Source organism: Tetranychus urticae, chromosome 2, assembly GCF_039701765.1.
Source record: "Tetranychus urticae isolate SD_2017Ah chromosome 2, NJAU_TeUrti_SD_1.0, whole genome shotgun sequence".
Classification (NCBI taxonomy): Eukaryota; Metazoa; Arthropoda; class Arachnida; order Trombidiformes; family Tetranychidae; genus Tetranychus; species Tetranychus urticae.
In genome coordinates, this window is record NC_142959.1 from 21,838,783 (window position 1) to 21,863,132 (window position 24,350).

The 24,350-nt window shown below is 32.6% G+C and overlaps 3 protein-coding genes across 4 annotated transcripts; all 3 read left to right on the forward strand.

Moving 5' to 3' along the window:
* The first annotated feature begins 470 nt into the window (after positions 1-470).
* On the forward strand, positions 471-2,734 carry LOC149094132 (isoamyl acetate-hydrolyzing esterase 1 homolog). Of its 2 annotated transcripts, XM_015936772.3 has the most exons (4): positions 471-600; positions 1,303-1,347; positions 1,940-1,998; positions 2,064-2,734. In XM_015936772.3, exons 1-4 carry the CDS (start codon positions 496-498, stop codon positions 2,641-2,643), a joined length of 789 nt encoding a protein of 262 aa, XP_015792258.2. In that variant the 5' UTR covers positions 471-495; the 3' UTR covers positions 2,644-2,734. The 2 variants fall into 2 exon arrangements, with proteins under 2 accessions (XP_015792258.2, XP_089124620.1); XM_089268494.1 differs by lacking the exon at positions 1,303-1,347.
* Positions 2,735-3,260: 526 nt separating this feature from the next.
* LOC149094133 (isoamyl acetate-hydrolyzing esterase 1 homolog) lies at positions 3,261-5,381 on the forward strand. Its single transcript, XM_089268493.1, has 4 exons — positions 3,261-3,417; positions 4,132-4,176; positions 4,378-4,436; positions 4,502-5,381. The coding sequence occupies exons 1-4, from the start codon at positions 3,307-3,309 to the stop codon at positions 5,082-5,084; spliced, it is 798 nt and encodes a 265-aa protein (XP_089124619.1). The 5' UTR covers positions 3,261-3,306; the 3' UTR covers positions 5,085-5,381.
* A 17,585-nt stretch (positions 5,382-22,966) lies between these two features.
* On the forward strand, positions 22,967-23,978 carry LOC107370551 (uncharacterized). Its single transcript, XM_015938530.3, has 2 exons — positions 22,967-23,221; positions 23,277-23,978. The coding sequence occupies exon 2, from the start codon at positions 23,329-23,331 to the stop codon at positions 23,896-23,898; it is 570 nt and encodes a 189-aa protein (XP_015794016.2). The 5' UTR covers positions 22,967-23,221; positions 23,277-23,328; the 3' UTR covers positions 23,899-23,978.
* The last annotated feature ends 372 nt before the right edge of the window (positions 23,979-24,350 follow it).

The following is a 24,350-nucleotide window of genomic DNA, read 5'->3' on the forward strand; positions in this document are numbered from 1 at the left end:
ACAGGAAATTTCAAAATCAGGAATTAATTTTATAATTATAAATGTATTAAATGGATGAGAATACATAATTTTTCTGCCACTTCAGCTTTTTAATGAAAAGGAGTGAGTAAAAAAAATTTTTCCTTTCGAGTCAAGAGTTGGGACTTACAAGTTAAGACTTACTGTTGGCAGTTTTTAAACCCAAAAATGGCTACTCAACCGGTTATGCCAATGGCTTTATTAACAGGGAAGTATCCGCACTTTTTCGGGCTTTAAATATTCTAATAGGTTAGATATGAACATTTATCAACCCTTTTAGATATAAATTTTCCGCTTAACAGTTAACAGCGAACTCAATCATATGATAAATAATCTCATGACAGTTAATCGAATAATGAAAATGGTATGTGATAGCATTATGTTAAACTGATTGATCTTATTGGTTTGATACATAAATAGATTGTGTAAATTTTATCTCAAATCATTAACAATATTGTCTTTGTCTTTGCTCTGAAAATGAAGTGGATTTTGTCTCTTGTTTTAGTTTCCATTGCCGTTTCACGGTCCTCTCGAGTTCAAGCTGAAATCACATCATCTTATGATTCTGGGAACAACCAAAATGTGAGTAGATTGATTGTTCCTTTGGTTAGTTTAACCAATTACGGTTAAATGTATCACCAACCATTTAAAGGTCAACTTGAAGAAGATAAAGTATTTTTCTCTTCTATTAATAATAATACGTTGAGTCAATTACCTTTAACATTATTGCTACTCTAAGAGAGTTAAAGCAACGCAAAGTCATTCAGTAATAATGGATTAATTCACAGATGATTGAAATGAAACGATATAAACCATATCAGCTAGAAGATCCAATCCAATAACCATGAAATCAAAAATAAAGATATCAATCTATTAGAAAAAATGACAAAATATCGCTGCATGGGGTAAACTGAATAAGTGCCAATGGATAGCCAAGTCTCCTCACATAAAATTTTGTTAGGTCAGTCTGGTAGTTTACATTGAGTTGCATATTTTTGACCTGATTCAGGGCAAAAATTGCAATTTTGGAAAAAATGTACAATCAAAATTCGATGAGCTTCGGAAGTTTAAGTGAAAAATTTTGCTCCTGAATAACATATTTCGCAAAAGTTCCAAATCTCATTTAAAATTGCTCTGCTGACGCTCCTTGACTGGTACATATATTATGACTAGAAGAGATCGTGAAGTGAACAAAATTCAAAGGTTTAATCAATCATAAAGACTTCTTTTTGCTTTTTAAACATTAATTTTGATAATCTTTTTTCTTCCCTTACCATAACTCAGACAGTATGGTCCAAAGTTATTCTTATTGGAGATTCAATCACTCAGGTAAATAATCGTTCCACTTTCTTTAAATTTTCCCAGTTTAACTTTGATTTCTAATAAGGATGAAGGATAAAAGAATAAGGTAAACTGCCTAACGAGGAATAATTTTGTTATAAACATTTTGGATGGAAAATTTATACTGATTGCCTTGGCCCCTTTTTGTTTTCGATTCATCAGAAAAAACTATTGAAATGCATGGGGACGTTTATAGAAATTTGATTAACTGAATCCATCTAAATAAAATGCATAAAGGATGCAATTCAAGCTAGAAAATCTGATAAAATGGTTTATTTTGATCTGCCACTCGTCAATTTTTCGATAAATCATGCTGTTTGCTGAAATCCCAGCAAATCGTCATACGAGCTCACACTTTAAACGGTTTCAAACTTCCAGTTCACTCTCACAAGTAATACATTGGTAGCTGCACTAAAAGCAATTTTTAGATGTTCTAACATGCTTATGTTTGAACTGATGTGCAGATTTTGTTTGGTAGAGATCTCTTGATTGAATAATATCAAAGTTATTAGGGTTATCAACCCTGTTCTTTTCCATTCACACAACTCCCAAGATTTTTTGTTCATTTTTTTCTTTAAAGGGTGCTTTCTTTGCTGATGGCGGATGTTGGGGAACTATGTTGGCTCATAACTTACAAAGGTATTCATAACTATTAAAAGCAGTCTTACTTAGAAACTTTGTTGAAATTTTTTATTTTTTTCCAGAGTGAGTGATGTGGTTGGTCGAGGTTTCAGTGGTTATACCACAAGGGCTATTCGTGCAATACTACCTGATATTTTAACCAAAGATGATTATGAAAAGGCTGCTTGTTTTGTGATACTTTTAGGATCAAATGATTGCTACGATAACTATATTCCTAAAGAACAGTACAAAGATAATTTAAATTGGATAATAAATTATATTAGAAGCCAGGGTGTTTCATCGGATAAAATCATATTGATGACTCCTCCAGTTTATCATCATGAAGATGCTGCCAAAGCACAAGGTTATCCACCAAACATGGCTGAACGACACCCAGAAGGATTCGCTAACATTTCCAAGAAAGTAGCTGAGGAACTTCAAGTGGAAAGTCTTGATTTGTATTCCATCACGAAAAATCATCCTGACTCGAGATCTCTCCTGTACGATGGTCTTCATCCTAATAAGGCTGGAGCAAAAGTTATTTTTGATTCTTTATGGCCATTAGTGTATAATCGTATTGTTGCTTTCCATGGTTCATTTACACAGAAGTTTCCGCCTTACTATGAAATAGAAAAATCTCTGAATAAAGACTGGAAAAATTGAGCTTAATCGGGCTGGTACTGATCTTCAATTTATTCTTGACAATATATGAATAATAAAATTTATCAAAATTTTGGTTTGAACGGAGTATTAACATGATTTTTCTAGTTAAAAGGAAATATAACTATTAAATATAAACTATTGTAAACAAAATTTTACTAATTGATTAGATATAATCGAGAAAAATTACGAAATCGAACAAAGACATAAAAAGTTATCGCTGATGCATTATTCTTACTTTTAAGCCCTGTATATTATCAACAATTAGATGAAATCGTGTCTTTAGTTTAATCAAGAAAGCCTCCAAACTTTAAGCAAAATCTGGTTTTTTACACGCCCTCATTCCACTGAAGAAACTCGTAATAAAGGACTTAGGATAGGGAATCGTCATACATCCACCATATGCGCCAGACCTAACCCTGAGCAATTATGATAGTATTTGTTGAAAAAACTTAATAGATTGAGTTATGTTATTCATTAACAGTTAACAGCAAACTCGGTCATATGATAAATCATCTCGTCACAGTTAATTGAATAATAAAAAATGGCATGTGATAGCATTATGTTAAACTGATTGATCTTATTGGTTTGATACATAAATAGATTGTGTAAATGTTATCTCAAATCATTAACAATATTGTCTTTAAATCGCAATTTGCTCTGAAAATGAAGTGGATTTTGTCTCTTGTTTTAGTTTCCATTGCCGTTTCACGGTTCTCTCGAGTTGAAGCTGAAATTTCGTCCAACCCATCATCTCATGATTCTGGGAACCCAAATGTGAGTAGATTGATTGCTCAGACGTGTTTATCCATCGATTGATTGTTCCTTTGGTTAGTTTAACCGATTACGGTTAAACGCTTGTTAATTCTCAACACATTGTGTTAGTTTACGTTCTTGCATTAATAGTTGATGTAAAAGTTTAGTTTGCAATAATATTCATTAAGATTGGATTGAAGGGCTTTCTTATCAAAGGTTTGCAATAGTGAAAATACATTTACAAAGGTATTTACTTGCGAATTACTATCAATTAAAAATACGTAATTTTGCGGCTAATTTCAGAGAGTAACAAACTCGGTGAATTGAATATGACTGACTATTCTTGGTGAAGTTAGTCTTTAGTTCATTGTTGGCCAAGCTTCCTCACAAGAAAATTTGTTACGCCAGTTTGGCCGTTTACATGCCTTTTGATATGCTTCTCGAAAAGGACAAAATTGCTATTTTGGAAAAAATCAAAATTCGATAAGCTTTAGTGAAAAATTTTGCTCCTGAATAACATATTTCACAAAAGTTCCAAATCGCATTTACGATTGCTCTGCTCGGACTAAGTCAGCTCCCGACTGCTGTAGTTATACAGTAGTATATTAATCCATGTAATATGAGAAGAGATGAGAAGTGAACAAAATTCAAAGGTTTAATCAATCATAAAGACTTCTTTTTGCCTTTTAAACATTAATTTTGATAATCTTTTTTCTTCCCTTTAACATGGCTCAGACAACATGGTCCAAAGTTATTCTTATTGGTGATTCAATAACTCAGGTAAATAATCGTTCCACTTCGCATTCAATTAATAAATGAAATCTCTTGATTGAATGATATCAAATATTTGTTTCTTTTCTGCTGAAACTTTGATCTACTTTGATTGGTAATTATAAGACTAGTATAATTCAATTACACTCTGTCTTGTCAACCGTTTTTTCATTCACTAAACTAAAATTTTTTGTCCATTTTTCTCTAAAGGGTGCTTTCTTTGTTGAAAATGGATGTTGGGGAACTATGTTGGCTCATAACTTACAAAGGTATTCATAATTATTAAAAGCAGTCGTACTTAGAAACGTTGTTAAAATTTTTCATTTTTTTCCAGAGTGAGTGATGTGGTTGGTCGAGGTTTCGGCGGTTATACCACAAGATCTATTCGTGCAATACTACCTGAAATACTATCCAAAGATGATTATGAAAAGGCTGCTTGTTTCGTGATACTTTTAGGATCAAATGATTGCCTCGATAACACAACCTTTATACATGTTCCTAAAGAACAATACAAAGATAACTTGAATTGGATAATAAATTATATTAGAAGCCAGGGTGTTTCTACCGATAAAATTATATTGATGACTCCTCCAGTTTATCATAATGACGATTTTGCTAAAGCAGAAGGTTATCCACCAAACATGGCTGAACGACACCCAGAAGGATACGCTAACGTTTCCAAGGAAGTTGCTGAGGAGAATCAAGTAGAAAGTCTTGATTTGTATTCCATCACGAAAAATCATCCTGATTCGAGATCTCTCCTGTTCGATGGTCTACATCCTAATAATGCTGGAGCAAAAGTGATATTTGACTCTTTATGGCCGTTGGTGTATAAGCGTATTGTGGATTTCCATGGTTCATTTACAAAGAAGTTTCCACCCAACGATGTAATAGAGAAATCTCTGAACAAAGACTAGAAAAATTGAGCTTAATCGGACTGATACTGATCTTCAAGTTATCTGTGACAATATCAATAATAACATTTATCAAAATTTTAATTTAAACGGACAATTAACAATTTTGGCAGTAATAACATGATTTTTCTAATTAAAATGAACTAACCTGTGTGGATAAATTATGGGACTTTAACCCATACAGATACATTATAAAAAGTCCAATAATTTATCCACACAGGTTATAACTAAATTTTGTATTCGTATTTGATTGACCATTCATTTGTGCTGCTGTTTCATTAAATGTAAAGCAAAAGAAAATTTTGGCCAATTTTGGTCATTTTCGATCAATTCCAATTCAGAGTTTTCCGCCTCTTTTACAATCTGAGCATTAACCCAAGTTTACAAAAAATTGAGTAGTTATTGGTGTAAATGTAATGAAAATGTTATAGTTGAACCTTTATTTAAAACCATAGTGGATTGAAAAATGAATGTTTAATGATTTAAAATTGGATTAATTCAGCAAAGTGCTTAAAACATGTAAATTGGATTGCTGTTGGATTCAGTGTAAGTTTCCTATTATAAATTTACATTTGGGTGGGTACCCTCAAGTTTTGAATGGCCATCGAAAGTTACACGGATAAGAGCAAGCGAAACGTTCGCCAGGCTGAATTCTCAAAGACGCGACGCAAAGATTTAATCGTAAACTTCATAGCATCGCACAACACTTTTTTATTCAATGCCACTGCTCTAATCAATGGTCCATCAGCTTTAACAGAATATTCATTACATCCATGAACAAATGAGATTATACTTTCAACAATTTCACCATACTTGTCTTTTTAGCATCTCTTCCTTTTGACCACAGTCTTCATCGTTCTGAACACTTAATATCGACTCTTGAGGCAAAAAATGAGACACCGCTTGTCTTGGAATACTGTGATTTCTGGCAACATTACTTTGAGTATCACTAATCATACTTAATTTTTCCGTCGGAGGAAGTCGAGGTAACTTTTTTCTTATCATGACAGTAGTATAGAAACATAGCAAAGGACAAGGCAAATAGATCGTCTCACAACGGCTGGTTCGAATGCTGACACACAAAAAAAAGGAATTTGATGCCTTACAAAGAAAATTTAATGAACTTTCAAATGAAAAAGTTAAACTTGATGGAAAATTGAGAGACGCTGAAAAAAATGTTAATGATAAAAATCAAGAAATTTCTCATTTAAAAGAAATACAAACAAAATACGATTCATTAAAAACTGAAAAAGAAGGACTTGAACGAAGAATTAAAGAAACGCAAAAAAATCTGAATGATTGTAACATTAAAGTTGCTGATTTGGATGAAATGAAATCGAAAATTGATGCGTTAGAAAATGATATCAGAGGAAAGGATCAGAAATTGAGAGATAAACAAATTGAAGTAAACAGTTTAATGGATGAATTGAAAAAAGTTAAAAAAGCACTAAGTGATTCTGAAACCAACTTAAATGTAACAAAAGAAGAATTCACAAGAGAGATTAACAAATTGAAATTAGAACTCGGTCTTCAAGCTGAAAATACAACAAATGAATCAACTACTGATAAACCACCAAGATTAGAATATTCAAAAGGAATAATATCAATTATAAGAGGGTGGATTGGAAACATGAAGCTGATTCCTAAATTTAAAGATGCTGATTTTATTAGAGCTCTTGGTTTCATTGATGATCCTTCTGAAAACTTAATAACTAATCCTAACTAATAATAACTAACTGCGTCCAGGCCGGCCGATTTAAATGCAAGATCAAGTTTAATGTTTGTTTATTCAGATATTGTTGCTCCACATTTTGTTGGTGATAAATTAACAAGAGTATTAAGAATTTTACCTCTAAGAAGAGGTCAAAGACATGAAATTGTTCATGAAAGATTTGTAAAGCCTTTTTATTATCCCGTGAGGACAAACCAAATTAAGGATGTTAATTTCATTTTGACAGATGAAACAGGAAATCCAATCAAATTCGCTTCAGGAAGGGTTGCAATTGGTTTACATTTGAAACGCTTTGTATAAGATGTATTTAATCGGAAAGAAAAAAAGAAGAAACAAAAATGCAACGTAAAATATATTGTCCAAGACATTCAGATTTCAAATCATATTAGGTATCTCAAGCTGGACAAGGATTCTCTGATATTGAAATATTCAGAGGTTCTCCTTACCAGAGAGGATATGGATTTGGAAGTCTATTTAAAAGATTTGCTATACCTGTTTTGAAGTTTCTTGGAAAACAAGCAGTAAGAACAGGAGTCAATGTTGGTCAAGATTTACTGGAAAATAAAAACTTGAAACAAACATTGAAAGAAAGAGGAAAAGAAAGTCTACGTAATCTAGCAAAACAATCAATTGATAAAGCAAATGTTATGCTAAATCAAAGTGGAACTGGAGTTAAACGAAACGGTTGTATAAGAAGAACAAAAAAATCAGTTAAAAGAAAAAAGAAAGAGATTTTCGATTAAAAATGGAATATTTACATCCAGCATCTTTACCTTCAAGTAAAAGTGAATTATCATTATTCACTGTGCCACCTACCCAAGTGGCTATTGATTCTACTTATGAAGTAGAGTATAGACCTTCAGCGTCTTTAGAAAGGGCAAAAGTTCACACCATTGATGTACTTGCATCTGAAGACTTTACTGATTTATCCCAATCAATGGTCCATATAAATCTCGAGATTCTCGATAAGGACGGAGCAAAAGTTACAACTAGTGTTATTAAAGGCGTGCAAAACTTTGCTAATGCTTTATTTGATCAAGTTGATTTTTTTATTGGGACTGTTAGTACATCACAAGCTACAAATATGTACCATTATCAATCTTTCATTGAAGATTAATTGTTCCGTCATCCAACAAAAGCTGATGCTGGACGTTATGATTCTTCAGTTCATCTTAAAAATAAAATTGATTTATATTTCAGATTACATCTTCCAATGTGTCAACAAGACAAATTACTGTTGAATGGTACTCCTTTATTATTCAGATTTACAAGAAGCAGAGAGAAATTTTCATTGATACACATAACTCAAGATGAATATAAAATAAAACTAACTCGCTTAGCATTACATATTAAGCGTGTGAAACTATTTGCAGATACACAAACGGGGATAATAACAGCACTTAAAGAGTCTCCTGCAAAATATTTTATTGTCAGAAATGTTGTTAAAAGCTTTTCTCTGAATAAAGGCATGTCAACTGTCAATATTGAAAACATTTTTTCAGGGATTTTACCAAGAAGAGTAATCATTGGACTTGTTGATGAAGCAACTTTTGCGGGTAATAATTATAAAGATCCCTTTTGGTTTGAACATGGAAATATAACACAGATTTCTTTAAATGTTGACGGAAACTGATATCCTTCAATACCATACCAACCGAAATTTCCTGATTATTGTATGCGTGAATATGTAAATTTATTCAGATGTTTGGGACAAGATGAAGGAATCCCACAACTTGATTTAGATTTTGAAACCTACAAAGCATCAAAAACTCTTTTCGTATTTGATTTAGGAGGCGGATTAGGAGGTGAAACAGGATCTTTATCATTAATTAAAAGAGGAGCTGTTAGATTAGAGCTACGATTCGCATCAGAAACAACAAGTTCATATAAGATCATTGTTTTCGGTCAATTCGATAATCTGATTACAATTGATAAAGATCGAATCGTTACACTCGATTACTAATGTTGACCACACTTGATATAAAAAAAATTCTTCGTAATGTTAAACACTTTGGAGGTGTTTACGCGATAGATCAATTACCTTTGTTTTGAAGAAGCCTCAATCATACATAATAAATCTAGATCCAAGTTATAAAGAAGGATCACATTGGGTTGCTATAAATTTTGATATTTTTGGGACTGCAAATTATTTCGATTCTTATGGAAGAGCGCCCGACGGAAATATATTAACTTTCATTGAAAGATTTGCACCGAGAGGATATACTTACTCAAAGAATAAATATCAAGATGACTATTCATCATCATGTGGTTATTTTTGTATAATATTTGTACTATTAGCTAAAAGTCCAAACAAATTTTATAATCTTTTTGAAAAATGTAAAACTTTAAAAAATGAACGCAAATTATTACAATTAATAAAAAATTTTATTGATTAATTTTATAATGTCCATAAGCATAAGAATTGATTTTATCATCCAAGAGATAACGTTTATCTTCAAATGGAGAAATGGGAATTTTTTCATTCGAATACATAGATATTTTATGTTTATCAGAGCCAAATATTTTGGTTACCTCTTTATGTATACATTCATTGTATAAACAGTTTTTATAATCATTAAAATTGATTTTGTTTTTAACAACATGTCTCTGAACTCCTTTAGCACGTTTTTTTCTCCATTATCCGATTTAATGCAATATAATTTCGGCTTGATAGCAAATACTTCCTTGATCACTTTTCCCGCCATTTCATCTTTTAAACATCCAATCTTTTTTTTATTTAATGATGAATAAAGAGGATGATTTTGAGGTAAGTCACCAAAGTCCATAATGTCAGAAAATTGCTTCATATCCTCAATAATGTTGTTTGTTTTTATTTCCAATAAAAATGAGTCAGTATCAGAATAGACGAGTTGAACATTGTCATTGTAAAATTTTTTAAATCGGCCATAATAAAGCTTGTAAACATGAAGTTTTGAAAGTTCCAGTACAGTAAAACCATTAATAATTGGTTTATCCATTATAACACGTTCTGGTTTTGATTGAATTAGCATTTTTTCTTCATCAATGTTAAATAATTTGTTTAGACTGTATTGGTTTCAATCTTGAACACTTGAATGGATTAATCGAACTAACTTTAATAATGTATCAATGAAATTAAGTAAATTAAGGATATTGATTGAGGATGAACATAACGAATGTTTCAACTAATTGTGAATACACAACAATACTGTTCATTGTTACCAGTTAACTTCAACAGCCACCCTTGTTGTGGATTCACAATTGATTTCAATCAACTGACGTCAGAATTTCATTCGATAGTTTTATGAATCTTGGTCCATGCAGTGGTTTAGTTAAAAGGTCAGCTAAATTATCATTTGAAGGAATATAAGCAAGATCTATTAGTTTGTTTTCCACTGCTTCTCTGATGAAATGATACTGAATATCAATATGTTTAGTTCTTGAGTGATGAATAGGATTTTTAGCCAATTTCAATGCACCCTGGTTATCACCAAATAGTTCAACGATACTGATATTGACACCCAATTCATTGAGCATCCTCATCAACCAAATAGCTTCTTTTGTCGCTGCGGTAAGTGACATGTACTCGGCTTCTGTCGTTGACAAAGCTACAGTTGCTTGTTTTTTACTGCTCCAAGAAATAGGGTTATCATTTAGTTTGAACAAATAACCTGTAAATGATTTTCTATCAAATTTATTCCCACCCCAATCAGCATCAGCAAAATTCACAAGATTAAATAGACCTTTATTGTCACCTAATTTGATACCCAATTTTGATGTTGACTTTAGGTAACGAAATACCCTTTTTACTGCTGACCAATGATGATCATCGGGTTTTGAGTTAAATTGAGACAAAATACTGACAATAATAGCAAGATCAGGCCTCGTACATGTTACCAAATAATTCAAAGAACCAATAGCACTTTGATAACGAGTAATAAACATTTCAGATTGTTGTGATTCAGTCTTACCAACTATTATGCTGCCATCATATGGAGTTTTGCTAGGCTTACAATTGCTCATTTGAAATTTATCAAGAAGTTCATTGATGTATCGTTCTTGATATAAATACATAATGCTTTTTTCTTTATCCCATTTCATGTTGATTCCAAGGAATTGTTCAATATCATTGATAATTGTCATATCGGATCTTCGAATAAGTTGATTCTTCAATTCAATCAAACACTTCTCATCTGAACCAATTGCAAGTAAATCATCAACATAAAGAATAATGAATGTTTCATCAGACTTTCGTTTCCTTGTAAATATACAAGTGTCATTATTCAAGTTTTTGAACCCAATTTGTTTCAAAGTTTTATCAATTTCTTTGAACCAAACCAATGCTGCTTGTTTCAATCCGTAAATGCTTTTCTTCAATTTACAGACTTTACCTTCATCGACAATGAAACCCTCTGGTTGTTTCATATACACAGTTTCATTCAACTCTCCATTGAGAAAAGCAGTTTTTACGTCCATTTGTATTATAATCATTTGTTTGACCATTGCAATACAAAGAACAGCGCGAATAGATGTTAGCTTACTAAATGGCGAAAAGTCTCATCATAATCAACAAAAGGAATTTGCTTGAAACCTTTAGCAACCAATCTTGCCTTAGCTCGATTGATTGAACCATCACTATTTAACTTGTATATAAATACCCAACGACAATCAATTACATTCATTCCATCATGACGGTCAACTAATTCCCATGTTTCGTTTGCAAGCAATGAATCCATTTCTTGCTGAGCCGCTTTCAACCAAATATTTTTGTCTTTCCTGTTATCAAGCTCAAGCAATGATGATGGTGGTTTAATATGGGTATATTGATGGGCGGACAAATTAACTGAATCAGAGTAATTATCAACTATATCATCATTGAAAACTACATCTCTAGTTATAATCAACTTTCCATCAGCTTCATCCCAAACCTTAAAAGCCTTTTGATTTTCAGGATAACCAAGAAAAATACATTTTCGTGTTTTTGACTCTAACTTATTTCTAAGTTCTTTCGGAACATGAACGTAACAATAACAACCAAAGATCTTTATTTTACTAAAATCAATAGGTTTACCGGACCAAATTTCCTCAGGTATTTTGAAGTTAATGCTTACATTCGGTCTACGATTGATTAAATAAACTGCTGTATCAACAGCTTCACCCCAAAATTCATCGGTCATATTAGCATCATGTAACATACAACGAACAGTTTCCATTATCGTTCTATTCATTCTCTCAGCCACTCCATTTTGCTGAGGTGAATAGCGAACAGAAAGTTGTGGTGTTGAATACCATTTACTGACAAATAATCTTCAACTTGTTTAGAAATAAATTCCTTTGCTCCATCAGTACACAATATTTTGACCTTTTTAATCTTAATATTTTCAACCTTTTTCATGAACCTGATTATTATATTGGGTGATTGATCTCGTGTTTTCATCAAATAAACAAAAGTCTTCTTACTGTAATCGTCAATAAACGTTTGGAAATACTTATTTCCACCAATTGACTCAACTGGCATAGGACCACAAATGTCACTATGAATCAAATCAAGACAGTCAGATGATTTTGAGGTTGACTCTTTGAATGGTTGTCTTGTTTGTTTACCATAAAGACATGACTCACACGCTTTGACAATATCATGGTTAACATCGTTTGAAAGCTTAAGTTTGCTTTCTTTTACCAACCTCTCAACCGTACGAATATTACAATGACCCAACCTTCGATGCCGTAAAACTGTTTCATCAACTTTCGGTGCATTAGCAACATTACATTCAACAATAAAGTTGACTATATTGTTAACCTGATACAACCCATTGGTCAATTTTGCTTCGATTAATAATTGATTTTTACCATTTTTGATTGAACAATATTCACCTTCGATGACAAATTTACCTCCATTTTGACTTGCAACTGACATTGACAATAAGTTTTTACCCAATTTAGGAATATAATAAGTATTAGCCAGTTTAATAATGTTAATGCCATCCTTAGTTTCTGTCTGCAATGTAACTGTACCTTTACCAATAGCATCAATTTTACTATTATCTGCCAATGAAATTGGTACATTCTCAATATACATAAAATCTGTAAACCATTTGAGATCATTAACCATATGACATGAAGCTCCAGAATCGATGTACCAATGACCAACATTATTAAGACCAATATTTACCATGAGTGCTGAAACATTAGAGGAATCAGATTGTTCCTTTTCTTTTCCTTCATCTAACTGTTTCTTTCTACACTCTCTAGCCCAATGACCTTTCTGTTTACAATAATTACACTTTCCAAAGCGCTTTTGTTTTGATTTATTAACGTAGCCAGGTTTAGTTTGCTTCTTAATATTGTTGATACTCAATTTATTAGTCATCAAAGCAATCTGACTTTCACTGTTAGCTACATCGAGATTAAGCTTTCGGTTAAACTCCTCGAGAACTCGTCCTTTAACGAAATTGAAGTCAATTTTTGAAGAACCAAATTTTGATTCAAGAGATACAATCAGAGTTTCATATGTGCTTGGCAAACTCTGAAGTAAAGCAATAACCATATCGCTATCACTAACTGTTTGGTTAATAGCCTCCAATTTTTGCTTCAAATCAATCAAATTATTAATATGTTTAACCATGTCGCCCGATGTATATTTAATGTTCAATAATTGTTTCCTTAAATTGAATTGATTAGCAAGACAAATCTTTTCAAAATTGTCACACAAACAAAGCCAGGCATCTCTTGGATCCTTAGCATCTCTGATGAGAGTCAAAAATTGATCCTCAACATTGAGTGCGATCAATCTCATCAATTTCTTTTGTTTCTTTTCAAAAGCTGCTAATTGACGACCATTCAATTTATCGCCCTTTTCTTCACCAGTAAGAATATTCCATAAATCTAAATCTTCACAGATCAACTTGATCTTGAATTTCCAGTTAACCCAATTATCCTGGTTCAACTTATCAATTGATATCGATTTTGAATCTTCCATGGTTTGAATAGTTCAATAAGACCAAAATAATAATACCTTTAAACACAGTTAACAAAGCATGATGAGCCCATAACCTGTTAAATAATTTGTTTAGACTGTATTGGTTTCAATCTTGAACACTTGAATGGATTAATCGAACTAACTTTAATAATGTGTAAAAGGCTAGCTTTGTTTATGACTATTTATCAAATATAATCCTTTAAAGTTTAATGAGAGTTAACATTAATTGTTGGCCATCTAAAGATGTTTCAATTGTTAGAAGAAAAGAATAATTAAGGAACATAAAGAGATAGTCAATTAATGAATGAATATGAAGGTAACAAGATCAATAAAAAAGTGTTCTTCAATATTAAAGTCTAAAGTGTCTATTTCTTAAGCATACGTTATTAAATTAACGCATTATATTAACGTATACCTTATCACGGACGATATTAACTCAGTTACATACGTTATTATATTAACGTATATCTTAGCGTATATATTAACGTATACATAAACCACCCAAAAGACTTACAAGTCGACAGGATCTAAAATGTCCTCAAACAGCTCTGATGATGAATATGTTTCATCTAGTGAGCAAAGTGAGCTCAGTTCGTGTATTTATGTTCCTCGAACCAAACCGAAGATACAAATATTCAAAGGAAATGGAAAGGATGAAATAACCATTGAAAATTGGTTCAAGCTTATCGACATATTCGGACGTAAACATGGTTGGAACGATGAGAAAAAATATGAAATGGTTTCCGAATACTTAGAAGGGGAAGCTATAAACTTCTACCTTGACTTGATTGAACAGAGTAATTGGACTGATTTTAAAACAAGAATGATTCAAAGATTTGGTGTGAAAACTGATGATCCAGTAACAAAATTTTTGCACACTAAATATGAAAAATCGAAAGGTTTTGATCAGTTTTTCAATGAAAAACGAAGGTTGGCTTTATTAGCTGGTTTTACTGAAAAACAAGCCGTTATTATGATGATTGATAGTCTGGATGATCAGATGAAAATGTGCTTTGTTTCTCACCAACCAGTAACCTTTGATTCATTTTATTCAATGGCCATAAAAGCAGAAATAAATCTGAACAGAATGGCATCGAAACATATTGATAAAGATTCAAAGCAAAAACCGATTATCAAGTCTGAATCGAAGGTAACTAAAAACAAGAAAATGGGAGCTTGTTTCAACTGTGAAAAGCAAGGAAAAGGTAATCAGTTACATTGGAGTTGGGATTGCCCATTGAAGAAACATGTACCTGCGGTCAATTATGTAACTGATAAAATTGATGAAGAAAAAGATGAAATTAATTTAAACTAAGAAGCAGACCTGATAGATCTTCTCATATAATTTTGCCAGGGAAATTAAATGGATTGCCAGTGAATATTATCTATGATCCGGGATCCATGATTTCCATTGTCAACAACAAACTTATAATTCAAGCTTCGAATGACAGTAAAAATAAAATTCTATTCACTACCTTGTCTGGCAAAGGTTATTTATCAGGTCTAACAAATGCTTCGTTGAAGATAGGAAAAATTGAGAAGAAAGTGAACATTTATGTTACAAATGAAAAGACGATTGAGCTTTTACTTGGACTTGATCTTATTTGGCAATTTAACTTAAGGTGCTCTAGTGACTATAAGATAAGTCAATGGTTTGGAGAATCAGTAGAACCTGAAAAGTCAAAACCAAAACCTGAGTCAAAAGCACTTACGAACAGTTATTATATTGACTTAAAAGTGAAAGTTGATCAGGGTAATGAACAACTCTCCAATCTATTAAGTGAATATCAACATATATTTTCGGATGATAAATTCAATGTTGGATTGATTGCTCAATACAACTGTAGTATTGACTTGAATTCAAATGTACCAATTAATCTTAGGCCATACCGATGTGCGAAAGTTGAACAGCTAAAAATTGATGAAGAAATTAACGAATTATTGAAACATGGTTTTATACGTATATCTACATCGCCATATGCATCACCAGTTACTCTTGTCAACAGAAAAGGTGAAACAATTAGATCGCGATTTTGCATCGACTATCGGAAACTAAATGAGGTCACAATAACAGATAGATATCCGGTGCCCAGAATCGATGATATAATTGATGAGTTAACGGGAATGAATTTCTTCAGCATTTGTGATATGAGATCCGGTTTTTGGCATATCAAAGTAAAAGAATGTGATATTTACAAAACAGCTTTTGTAACACAGAATGGCCATTTTGAATGGCTGCGAATGCCATTTGGTCATAAAAATTGCCCAGCTATTTTTCAAAGAACAATTCGCCTGTTATTAGAAAAATACAACTTAACAACTTTCTGTCATAATTATATCGATGACGTTATTATCTATTCAAAAACTGAACTTCAACATTTTGAACATTTGAAATCTCTATTCAATATGCTAGATAAGGAGAATATTAAGTTGAATATTTCAAAATGTGAATTTGCCAAGAGTAAAATAACTTATTTGGGACACTTGATTGGCGAATCAAAAATATCTCCATTATATTCAAATATTGAATCAATCACGAGTTTAACTCCACCACAAAATTTGACGCAACTTAGGCAATTTCTAGGTAAAGTAAATTATTACCACAAATTCATCAAAAATATTGCCATGATTTTAGCACCACTTCATGAGTTATTGAAAAAGAACATTAAATTCCTTTGGAATGGAAATTGTCAGAAAGCTTTTGAGCAAATTAAAATGTTGTTAACTGGCAAACCAATATTGAACATCTATGATTGCAATAAGAAGTGTATTTTACAGACTGATGGGTCGAAGAAAGGAATTGGAGCTGTTTTAAAACAAATTGGTGATGATAATAAGCTACATCCGGTTGGGTATTTCAGTAAGAAATTGACTGATTATCAAAGTCGATATCCTGCAACACATTTAGAATGTTTAGCAGTAATAGAGTCCATAAAATTTTGGCATCATTATTTATATGGAAATCGATTCACCATTATTACCGATCATGTAGCTCTAAAATCCATCACGAAATTCAAACAGACTGGATCTCGATTGTTTTCGTGGGCTTTCTTCTTATCACAATATGAATTTGACATCATTTATCGACCTGGTATTGATAATGAAGAAGCTGACTTTTTATCGAGACAGCCAGTTCTGGAATTTGAAAGAGACTCGGACATACCATTAATCAATTTTATTTCAACAGAAATATTAAGTAAATCCCAAAAAAATATCGATTTAAGCATTGATAAATCATTATCGAAAGAAAATGATATGGTAATTAAGAGAAGCGCTAATGGGAAAATACGTTTAGTGATTCCGGAAGACCTACGTTTTTATTTGATGAATAAGGTTCACCATGATTTCGGTCATTTGGGTTCGAGAAAAATGATAACATTGATAAGTTACTTGTATACATGGAGAAACATGACTAACAATATCATAGATTATGTCAGAAATTGTGTTATTTGTAATCTTGGTAAAACTAGAAGAGAGAGATCGAACTGTCAACTGGGTCATTTCGGTCCAGCTAAACATCCATTGCACATCATATCAATTGATGCAATTGGAGGTTTCGACGGTTATAAGTCAAAGAAGAAGTTGATCAATGTTGCAATCGACCATTTCACTCGCTACTGTTGGACGAATGCATCCAAAAATCAGAAGGCAATAGATATTATCAATTTAATTAGGACAGTAATGAGACAAGGGAAAATTGAAATAATACTGTGCGATCAATACAAAGCGATGACGTCAAAACTATTTTACCGTTTCCTCATCGATAACAGCATTGAAGTATTTCATATTCCAAAATCATCACCGCATTCAAATGGTATGATAGAGAGACTCAATTCAAGCATTACAGACAAAATACGATGTAGTATGATTGAAAATGACTACAAATATTCATGGGTTAGATACCTTCTCAGAGCTACAAACGACTACAACAATTCAATACATGAATCAGTTGGATTTACACCCAATTATTTGATGAATGGTGAGCTGCCAGATCCTGCATTCGATTCAGTAGGTTGGCCACCATTAGATGAAGCTAGAAAAGTAGCTTATGAACTGAGTGAAAAAGCACATCAGTATAATAAGAAGCTTTTTGATGAAAAACATAAAGCAATGACATTCAATGAAAGTGACCGGGTTTACGTGAAAAATCTTGCAAATATTGCACTAGGAAAATTAGATCCACGTTATCTTGGCCCATTCCAAATTCATAGCAAACTTGCTAACAATATTTATCTTGTTAAAATCGGAGAAGATTTGAAAATGGTTCATTCTCAACACATTTACCCAGTTTCAAGTTTGCATTCATACGATGAATGAAAAACCAAAGGTGTAAGGGTGTAAAAGGCTAGCTTTGTTTATGACTATTTATCAAATATAATCCTTTAAAGTTTAATGAGAGTTAACATTAATTGTTGGCCATCTAAAGATGTTTCAATTGTTAGAAGAAAAGGATAATTAAGGAACATAAAGAGATAGTCAATTAATGAATGAATATGAAGGTAACAAGATCAATAAAAAAGTGTTCTTCAATATTAAAGTCTAAAGTGTCTATTTCTTAAGCATACGTTATTAAATTAACGCATTATATTAACGTATACCTTATCACGGACGATATTAACTCAGTTACATACGTTATTATATTAACGTATATCTTAGCGATTATATTAACGTATACATAAACCACCCAAAAGACTTACAAATGTATCAATGAAATTAAGTAAATTAAGGATATTGATTGAGGATGAACATAACGAATGTTTCAACTAATTGTGAATACACAACAATACTGTTCATTGTTACCAGTTAACTTCAACAATCAAGAATCTTGAACCTGCTAGCAAGAGGATTGGCAATCCTGTTAACGGCCACTCTTTCATTTCTTGCAAGTTTGACTTCAATATGCTTCCTTTTATCCTCCATCAATTTTCCATAAATGCTGTTTACAAATAATTTATATAATGAAGAAACAAATGGTGTTTTAGCTTGTTGTCTTTTTCTTGTACAAAACTCGATGTAAGGTTTCAGCCAGGATTTTTGTCTGAAGGAAATAACACGATGAATTCTTTTAACATTTAGTCCATGTTCAATATAAAATTTCAAATTTCGATAATGAACAGTATATCTTTCTCTGGTTAAGAACGTTGAAACAAGTTTACTTGTTGCCACTGGTTTTAATCCTTGTTTTTCAAGTTCATTGCATAATTTTTCAGCATATGGACTAGGCATGTCACGTGTTATTTTCATTCTATGAGGCGCAAGGGGTAAATCATTATGAGAATCGTGAAGCTCCTTTGGATATTCAAGATCAATTTCAAGAATATATCCAGTATCTGAATCATCTGGAATGTTCATAATATGCTCAAATAATCTTTTTTCATTTGAAAAGTTGACCTATTTAAAATTTCCAACTGGTAACATATCCATCATAGCATTTCCATATAAGTTTTCACGTCAAAGTACATGAGCCATGTTTGGTCATTGCCTTCATAACCAGTTGATGAATTCTTTGCAATTGCATTTCGTTTTGCAACAGTTGTGAATCCACCTCGTATGTTACCCTCAATCATTAAAAACATGTCAATCTCAAGGAATAATTCAACTGATTCCTTAGTCATTTTCAAAGCAGCAGCATTGGCGAGACCAGGGCATGACATATAATTTGGAGGATCAATGTCGAAATCTTCAATGCTTGTTTGTCTAAAGTTCTCATAAACAGCAGCAAGCATTATAACATCCAGTTTTAAATAAATTTCAATCAATTCACCGAGATTTTTACACTTGAATTGATTCCAAATTCGTTGAAGACGGTCATACATGTCTCTTGTAATATTTGTCTCATTCAATAATGAATAAAAGTCAGTCATTGGAGGTAAAGTTTGGTCTTTGAATTTATCCAAACTTGTTAAATACTCATATGGTATCATTGCTTTTCCCATTAAGTCGATCAAGTTTTCTGTCGGCCATTCTTGACGAAGAAATTCTTCTTTTTCCTGGTCAGTCAGATTAGAACTTAATGTGTCCAGACTGCCTGGTAAGAATGCGAAAGAATCAAGAAAAGCAAGATTTTCAACGCACCATCCAATGTATCGTTCCATTGATGAGGGAATTATTTTCATTTCACTTGGGAATGTCTCATTTTTAATTGCATCAATTAAAAGATGACCGTCGTAATTTTTAAGATTATGAAAAAATATTGGAATTCTTTGTGGTATTGAATAATTCACATTACAATTATTATGTGCTGCTCCACGGAATTTACCACTTAGGTGGTCATGATCTCTCACTTTATCATCGCCCAGAGGTTTTTCACAAATCCAACATATTGTTGACATTTGAAAGTTGAGTTCATCTTGAGCAGTCATTCTCAGAAGCTTTATTGAAGCCTTCAAATAATCCAATGATTCAATTATGGATTGTTTCAGGTTTTGATAGAATTTTTCAACTATATTTTCACCATGCTCGAATTTTTTGTCAATGATCTTTCGATTCCAATCAATGACAACATATCCATAACTGCATGGTACATGATTGAAGGGTTTGAGGGGATCATTCGTTGGAACACTTAAACATTCAAAATCACAATAAATGATGATTGGATGTTTGACTTCCTTTTTCAAGTTTGATCTTTCACAAAAGTTTCTTCTTGGTTTGCTTGTTGTTGGCCAGGGCATCGTGATTTTTTGTGGTTCTTTCAATGAACAGTCTAATAAATGTTTCTCTAATTGATGTTTATGATGCCAACCATGCAAGCAGTTCTCACCATTATATCGCCGATAATTACTACGACTATTGAGTAGTCTTGCAAAGTTAGTGATGAGGTAGTAATGTTCATTTAATAAAAAAAGTCGCACATGAAATTGTTTTTCATTTTTGGTGACGTAAAGGGGAATAACAAATTTCCCTGTTGAATTGTAAGTGAAAACACTTACAGAAATGGTGTTGTTTTTTTCAAATTTCTTTATTTTATCAAGCGGTACTTCACCACGGCAGTATGTAAAGTCATGATTATTCAAATATTGATCATATCGATGATGTCTTCCTCTATGATCCTTTTTCACATATATTGCCGCAAGAACACAGTACATAAAACAATCCGTGTCACAATCCAATGTCAATAAAAATTTCTTTTCCTGGAGTTCTTGGGGTAATTTATATCGGTGACATCCACCTCTATGAGTTTGATAACGAGCAATAAGTACATCAATTTTACTGATGTCAACTATAGTGAAACCACTTCCTCTTTCTGTATATTGATCGATGATTTCTTTTATTTCAGTGAAGCACTCATCAAGTTCATGATTAATATTATCTCCTGGTAATAATGGTTTCATTGTTGAAGGAATGTCAGCTGATATTAGTTCAAGCATGTTCATCTTATGGAAATAAACTTTAACAATGGTATAGAATTTTATTGGTCCGATGTCATCAAGATTAATTTTGAGTAAGTCTTTGATGCGGGATTTTTGATGTCGCTTCACAATATCAATATCCACCATATCAGTCATGTCGTTAGTATATACGCGGAATTTTCGATGGAATGCAGCCTCAATAAGTTTATAGTCACTTTGAAATGATGGTGAAGGTAAATCAAGGATGGATAGGCTAGAACATGTCCTTTGATGTGCTCGATAACGAGCTTCGTTTACATAGCTTTTTTACATTTCGCACATTTCATTTTCATTTTAGGTGCTGATGCTTTAGCCTTGACACATGGAGCATCCTGAATCACAGGTTCTTTGTCAAAAAAGATTTCAAGCCTTTTGCAGTTATTTGTGCAGGTGCATTGATGGATCAAATATTCCGATAATGGCTCAGCTTCCTTGCCACAACATGGACATCTCAAGCAATCTTTTTTTGATGGTGGCTCGTCAAAAGTATCAAACATTTTACAAGTCGGGTAATTACAGTTACAATTGTGAATGGCTAAATCGCCCAACGTCTTATAAGCTTGTCCACAACAAGCACAAGCCATCTAAAATAGAGAAGAACGCGTATTAATTTCAAGTGGAAAATGAGACAAAAATTTATAAAATGAAATGAATCTTTATTGATCAAAATTTGCAAATCAAATATGGACAATTGAGTAATATCTATCGATAGTTCTCTTGACAATTCCCAAGTGAATATCGATAAGTTCAACAATCATTTTAGCGTCTTTAGATTTGAGTCTTTTAAGTTTCTTCTTTTCTGCTTTCAATTTGACTACTGAATCCATGTACATGAATGCTTTGCTTCGTAGTCGCAAGCGAAGATGATTTCGCAGAACATTGGGAGCTTTACGTCGCTCAGCTTTGAGTGAAATTTTATTCATTTCTTCGACCATTTGATTTATTTCTCGTTGCTCATGGAAAGACAGATGCGAAAATTTTTCATTTACCTCCTAGAATAGATAGAAAAAGTTAGTAATTGAGATGAAAACAATGAATTGAAATACTCACATTCATTTCCGCGTCAGTATTATGTTCCATTTCAACATTGTTAACTTCCATGTCTTGGATCGTAAGATTATTAAAGATATTGTCAATATTTTCCATTTTAGAACAGATTATAAATGAGAAAACTTTCACAAATGATCAAATTTTAGACGCTGGAACAAATCAGAAACAGAGAGAATCCAAGAATTTGAAACAAATTTCAAGTGTTAAACTTTAACAAATAATCAAATGATTTGTATGCAGTCAAATTTACAACTGAGATCGTTCTTACATTTCTCCGTGGTATTTATTTGCTCAGAAATTAACAACGGAAATTGCTCATGCATAACGTTTGGTCATCGCAAATCATTGCAGGAAGCCTTTAGGCTATTTATGAAATTGAAACATTGAATCACTCAAGCGAGAAATGACAACAGAAAAGCAACATGATTTTACTAGATTGATGTTTGAAAAATTAGATAATTTTGCCTATTTATGTTGAAAAAGCAACATAATTTTACCTATTTATGAAAAGCTTATCACTTTAAATTGACCGCGCAAAAAAATTTACTGCGCATGTACACATAGTTGCACAGCAACGATAAATCAGCTGTTTGTATAGACATAGACATCGTTCTGACAAGTTTAATAAGTCAAATTTGTGATTAGTTTTGTCATCTTAAATCGAGCAAAATGAACTTCTTAGTTACTCTATTTTTTGTGCTTATGTTAACAGGTAATTTTTGTGTATATTTTATCAATGGATTATTGTTTTTAACCATCGGATTATTGTGTTTACCCAGGAGGTGAAAATGAAGTGGCAGCATCACCAGCCTCATCAACAACTTCTAATCAACTCCAAATTGATGAACGAATGACTAATGAGGAAAATGACCAGGAAATGAATGACCAGGAGGTGGACAGGAGGATGAACAGGATGGTGGACGCAGTAATAAGCAATCTGCAATAGACAATGAATCAACACCTTCGACTTCAACTGGAAGAATCCGACATCTCGGACTTCTTCAATTTCAAAGTAAGTTTCTTTTAAACTTGCAAAACTGGTTTTTGATAGATGTATTTCCCTTTAGAGTCTACACCAAAAGGTCCAGTATTTTGTAGAGTAGGTTGCACTAAATCTTTATGGAAAGTGAAAAAATACTTGGTGTTTGGGTTAGTAATACTGGTAACGCATTGATCAAATTCGAATGGGGAAAAATGTTTTGCACAACGGAATCAATGCATGATATGGGTGATCTAGACCAATACCCACAACTCACAAAAGAAGAGGTGGTCGAAGATGCAGAGTGTTATGAGGAGGCGGAAGCAGCTGCTATTGAAGAAGTTAAAAAACATCCAATTGTATTCCAATGCGATTATTGCAATGGTACCTTCAATGTTTTGAAAGGATTAAAGGAACATCTCTTTGGTGCCGTAAGAGAAGGAAACGGTAAAAATAGGTATAGAGTGGTGTCCTGTCCTCAAAGATTTGCGCGAGACAAAGTGACTGGGTATGAGAGATTAAAATGTCCGGTAAAACTTAATCAAAATCATCCCGTTAAAAAGAAAGTTTGGGACTGGGTTTCTTGTCAGGACGATTCTTTGGTAAAACCGAATGGTGATTTTGATGTTCCACCTAATATACAAGCGGAATGGGACAAAGAATTCAACAAACCAAAACTTGTACGAAAAAGTCAAAGGAATAAGAAATAATTCTGTCTTTTTCCAAGATTTAAATTCTTATTTTTCATAACATTTTATACTGTCTTTTTATAATCCAATTTTTACTTTTCATTTTAAGACGGTGTGAATCGTAAACAAGAATTCAAGGTCAAATACAGACGTTAAAAGATGATGTTCAACCGGAAATGTCGTTGAAAGACGGTGTTCAAGCGGAAGTGCCTCAGGGGATAAAATAGCCGTTGAAAGACGGTGTCAGGGGGTCAGTGACTGAGGGGGTGCACGAGTTTTTCCCCTATTTCCGTTTCCGTTCTGTGGCTCAGAAGCGTATGTTTCTATACTACTCATGACTATGAAAATATTAATTCAGATGATCTGTTTTGTGATTTTCGGATCGAAAGTTACTGATCATATCTGATAGATGGCTCTTTTTTGTCAAAATAAATCGGGATTCCCTGTAAAAAATGTGATAGCATTATGTTAAC

What these genes read in the sequence shown, in the direction of transcription:
- LOC149094132 (XM_015936772.3), top strand. Translation starts at nt 496, where the DNA reads ATGAAGTGGATTTTGTCTCTTGTTTTAGTTTCCATTGCCGTTTCACGG. An exon ending in ATTCTGGGAACAACCAAAAT is followed by an intron (nt 601 to 1,302) that starts GTGAGTAGATTG and finishes ACCATAACTCAG; the next exon opens with ACAGTATGGTCCAAAGTTAT. An exon ending in TTGGAGATTCAATCACTCAG is followed by an intron (nt 1,348 to 1,939) that starts GTAAATAATCGT and finishes TTTTCTTTAAAG; the next exon opens with GGTGCTTTCTTTGCTGATGG.
- LOC149094133 (XM_089268493.1), top strand. Translation starts at nt 3,307, where the DNA reads ATGAAGTGGATTTTGTCTCTTGTTTTAGTTTCCATTGCCGTTTCACGG. An exon ending in ATGATTCTGGGAACCCAAAT is followed by an intron (nt 3,418 to 4,131) that starts GTGAGTAGATTG and finishes AACATGGCTCAG; the next exon opens with ACAACATGGTCCAAAGTTAT. An exon ending in TTGGTGATTCAATAACTCAG is followed by an intron (nt 4,177 to 4,377) that starts GTAAATAATCGT and finishes TTTTCTCTAAAG; the next exon opens with GGTGCTTTCTTTGTTGAAAA.
- LOC107370551 (XM_015938530.3), top strand. Translation starts at nt 23,329, where the DNA reads ATGGAAAGTGAAAAAATACTTGGTGTTTGGGTTAGTAATACTGGTAAC.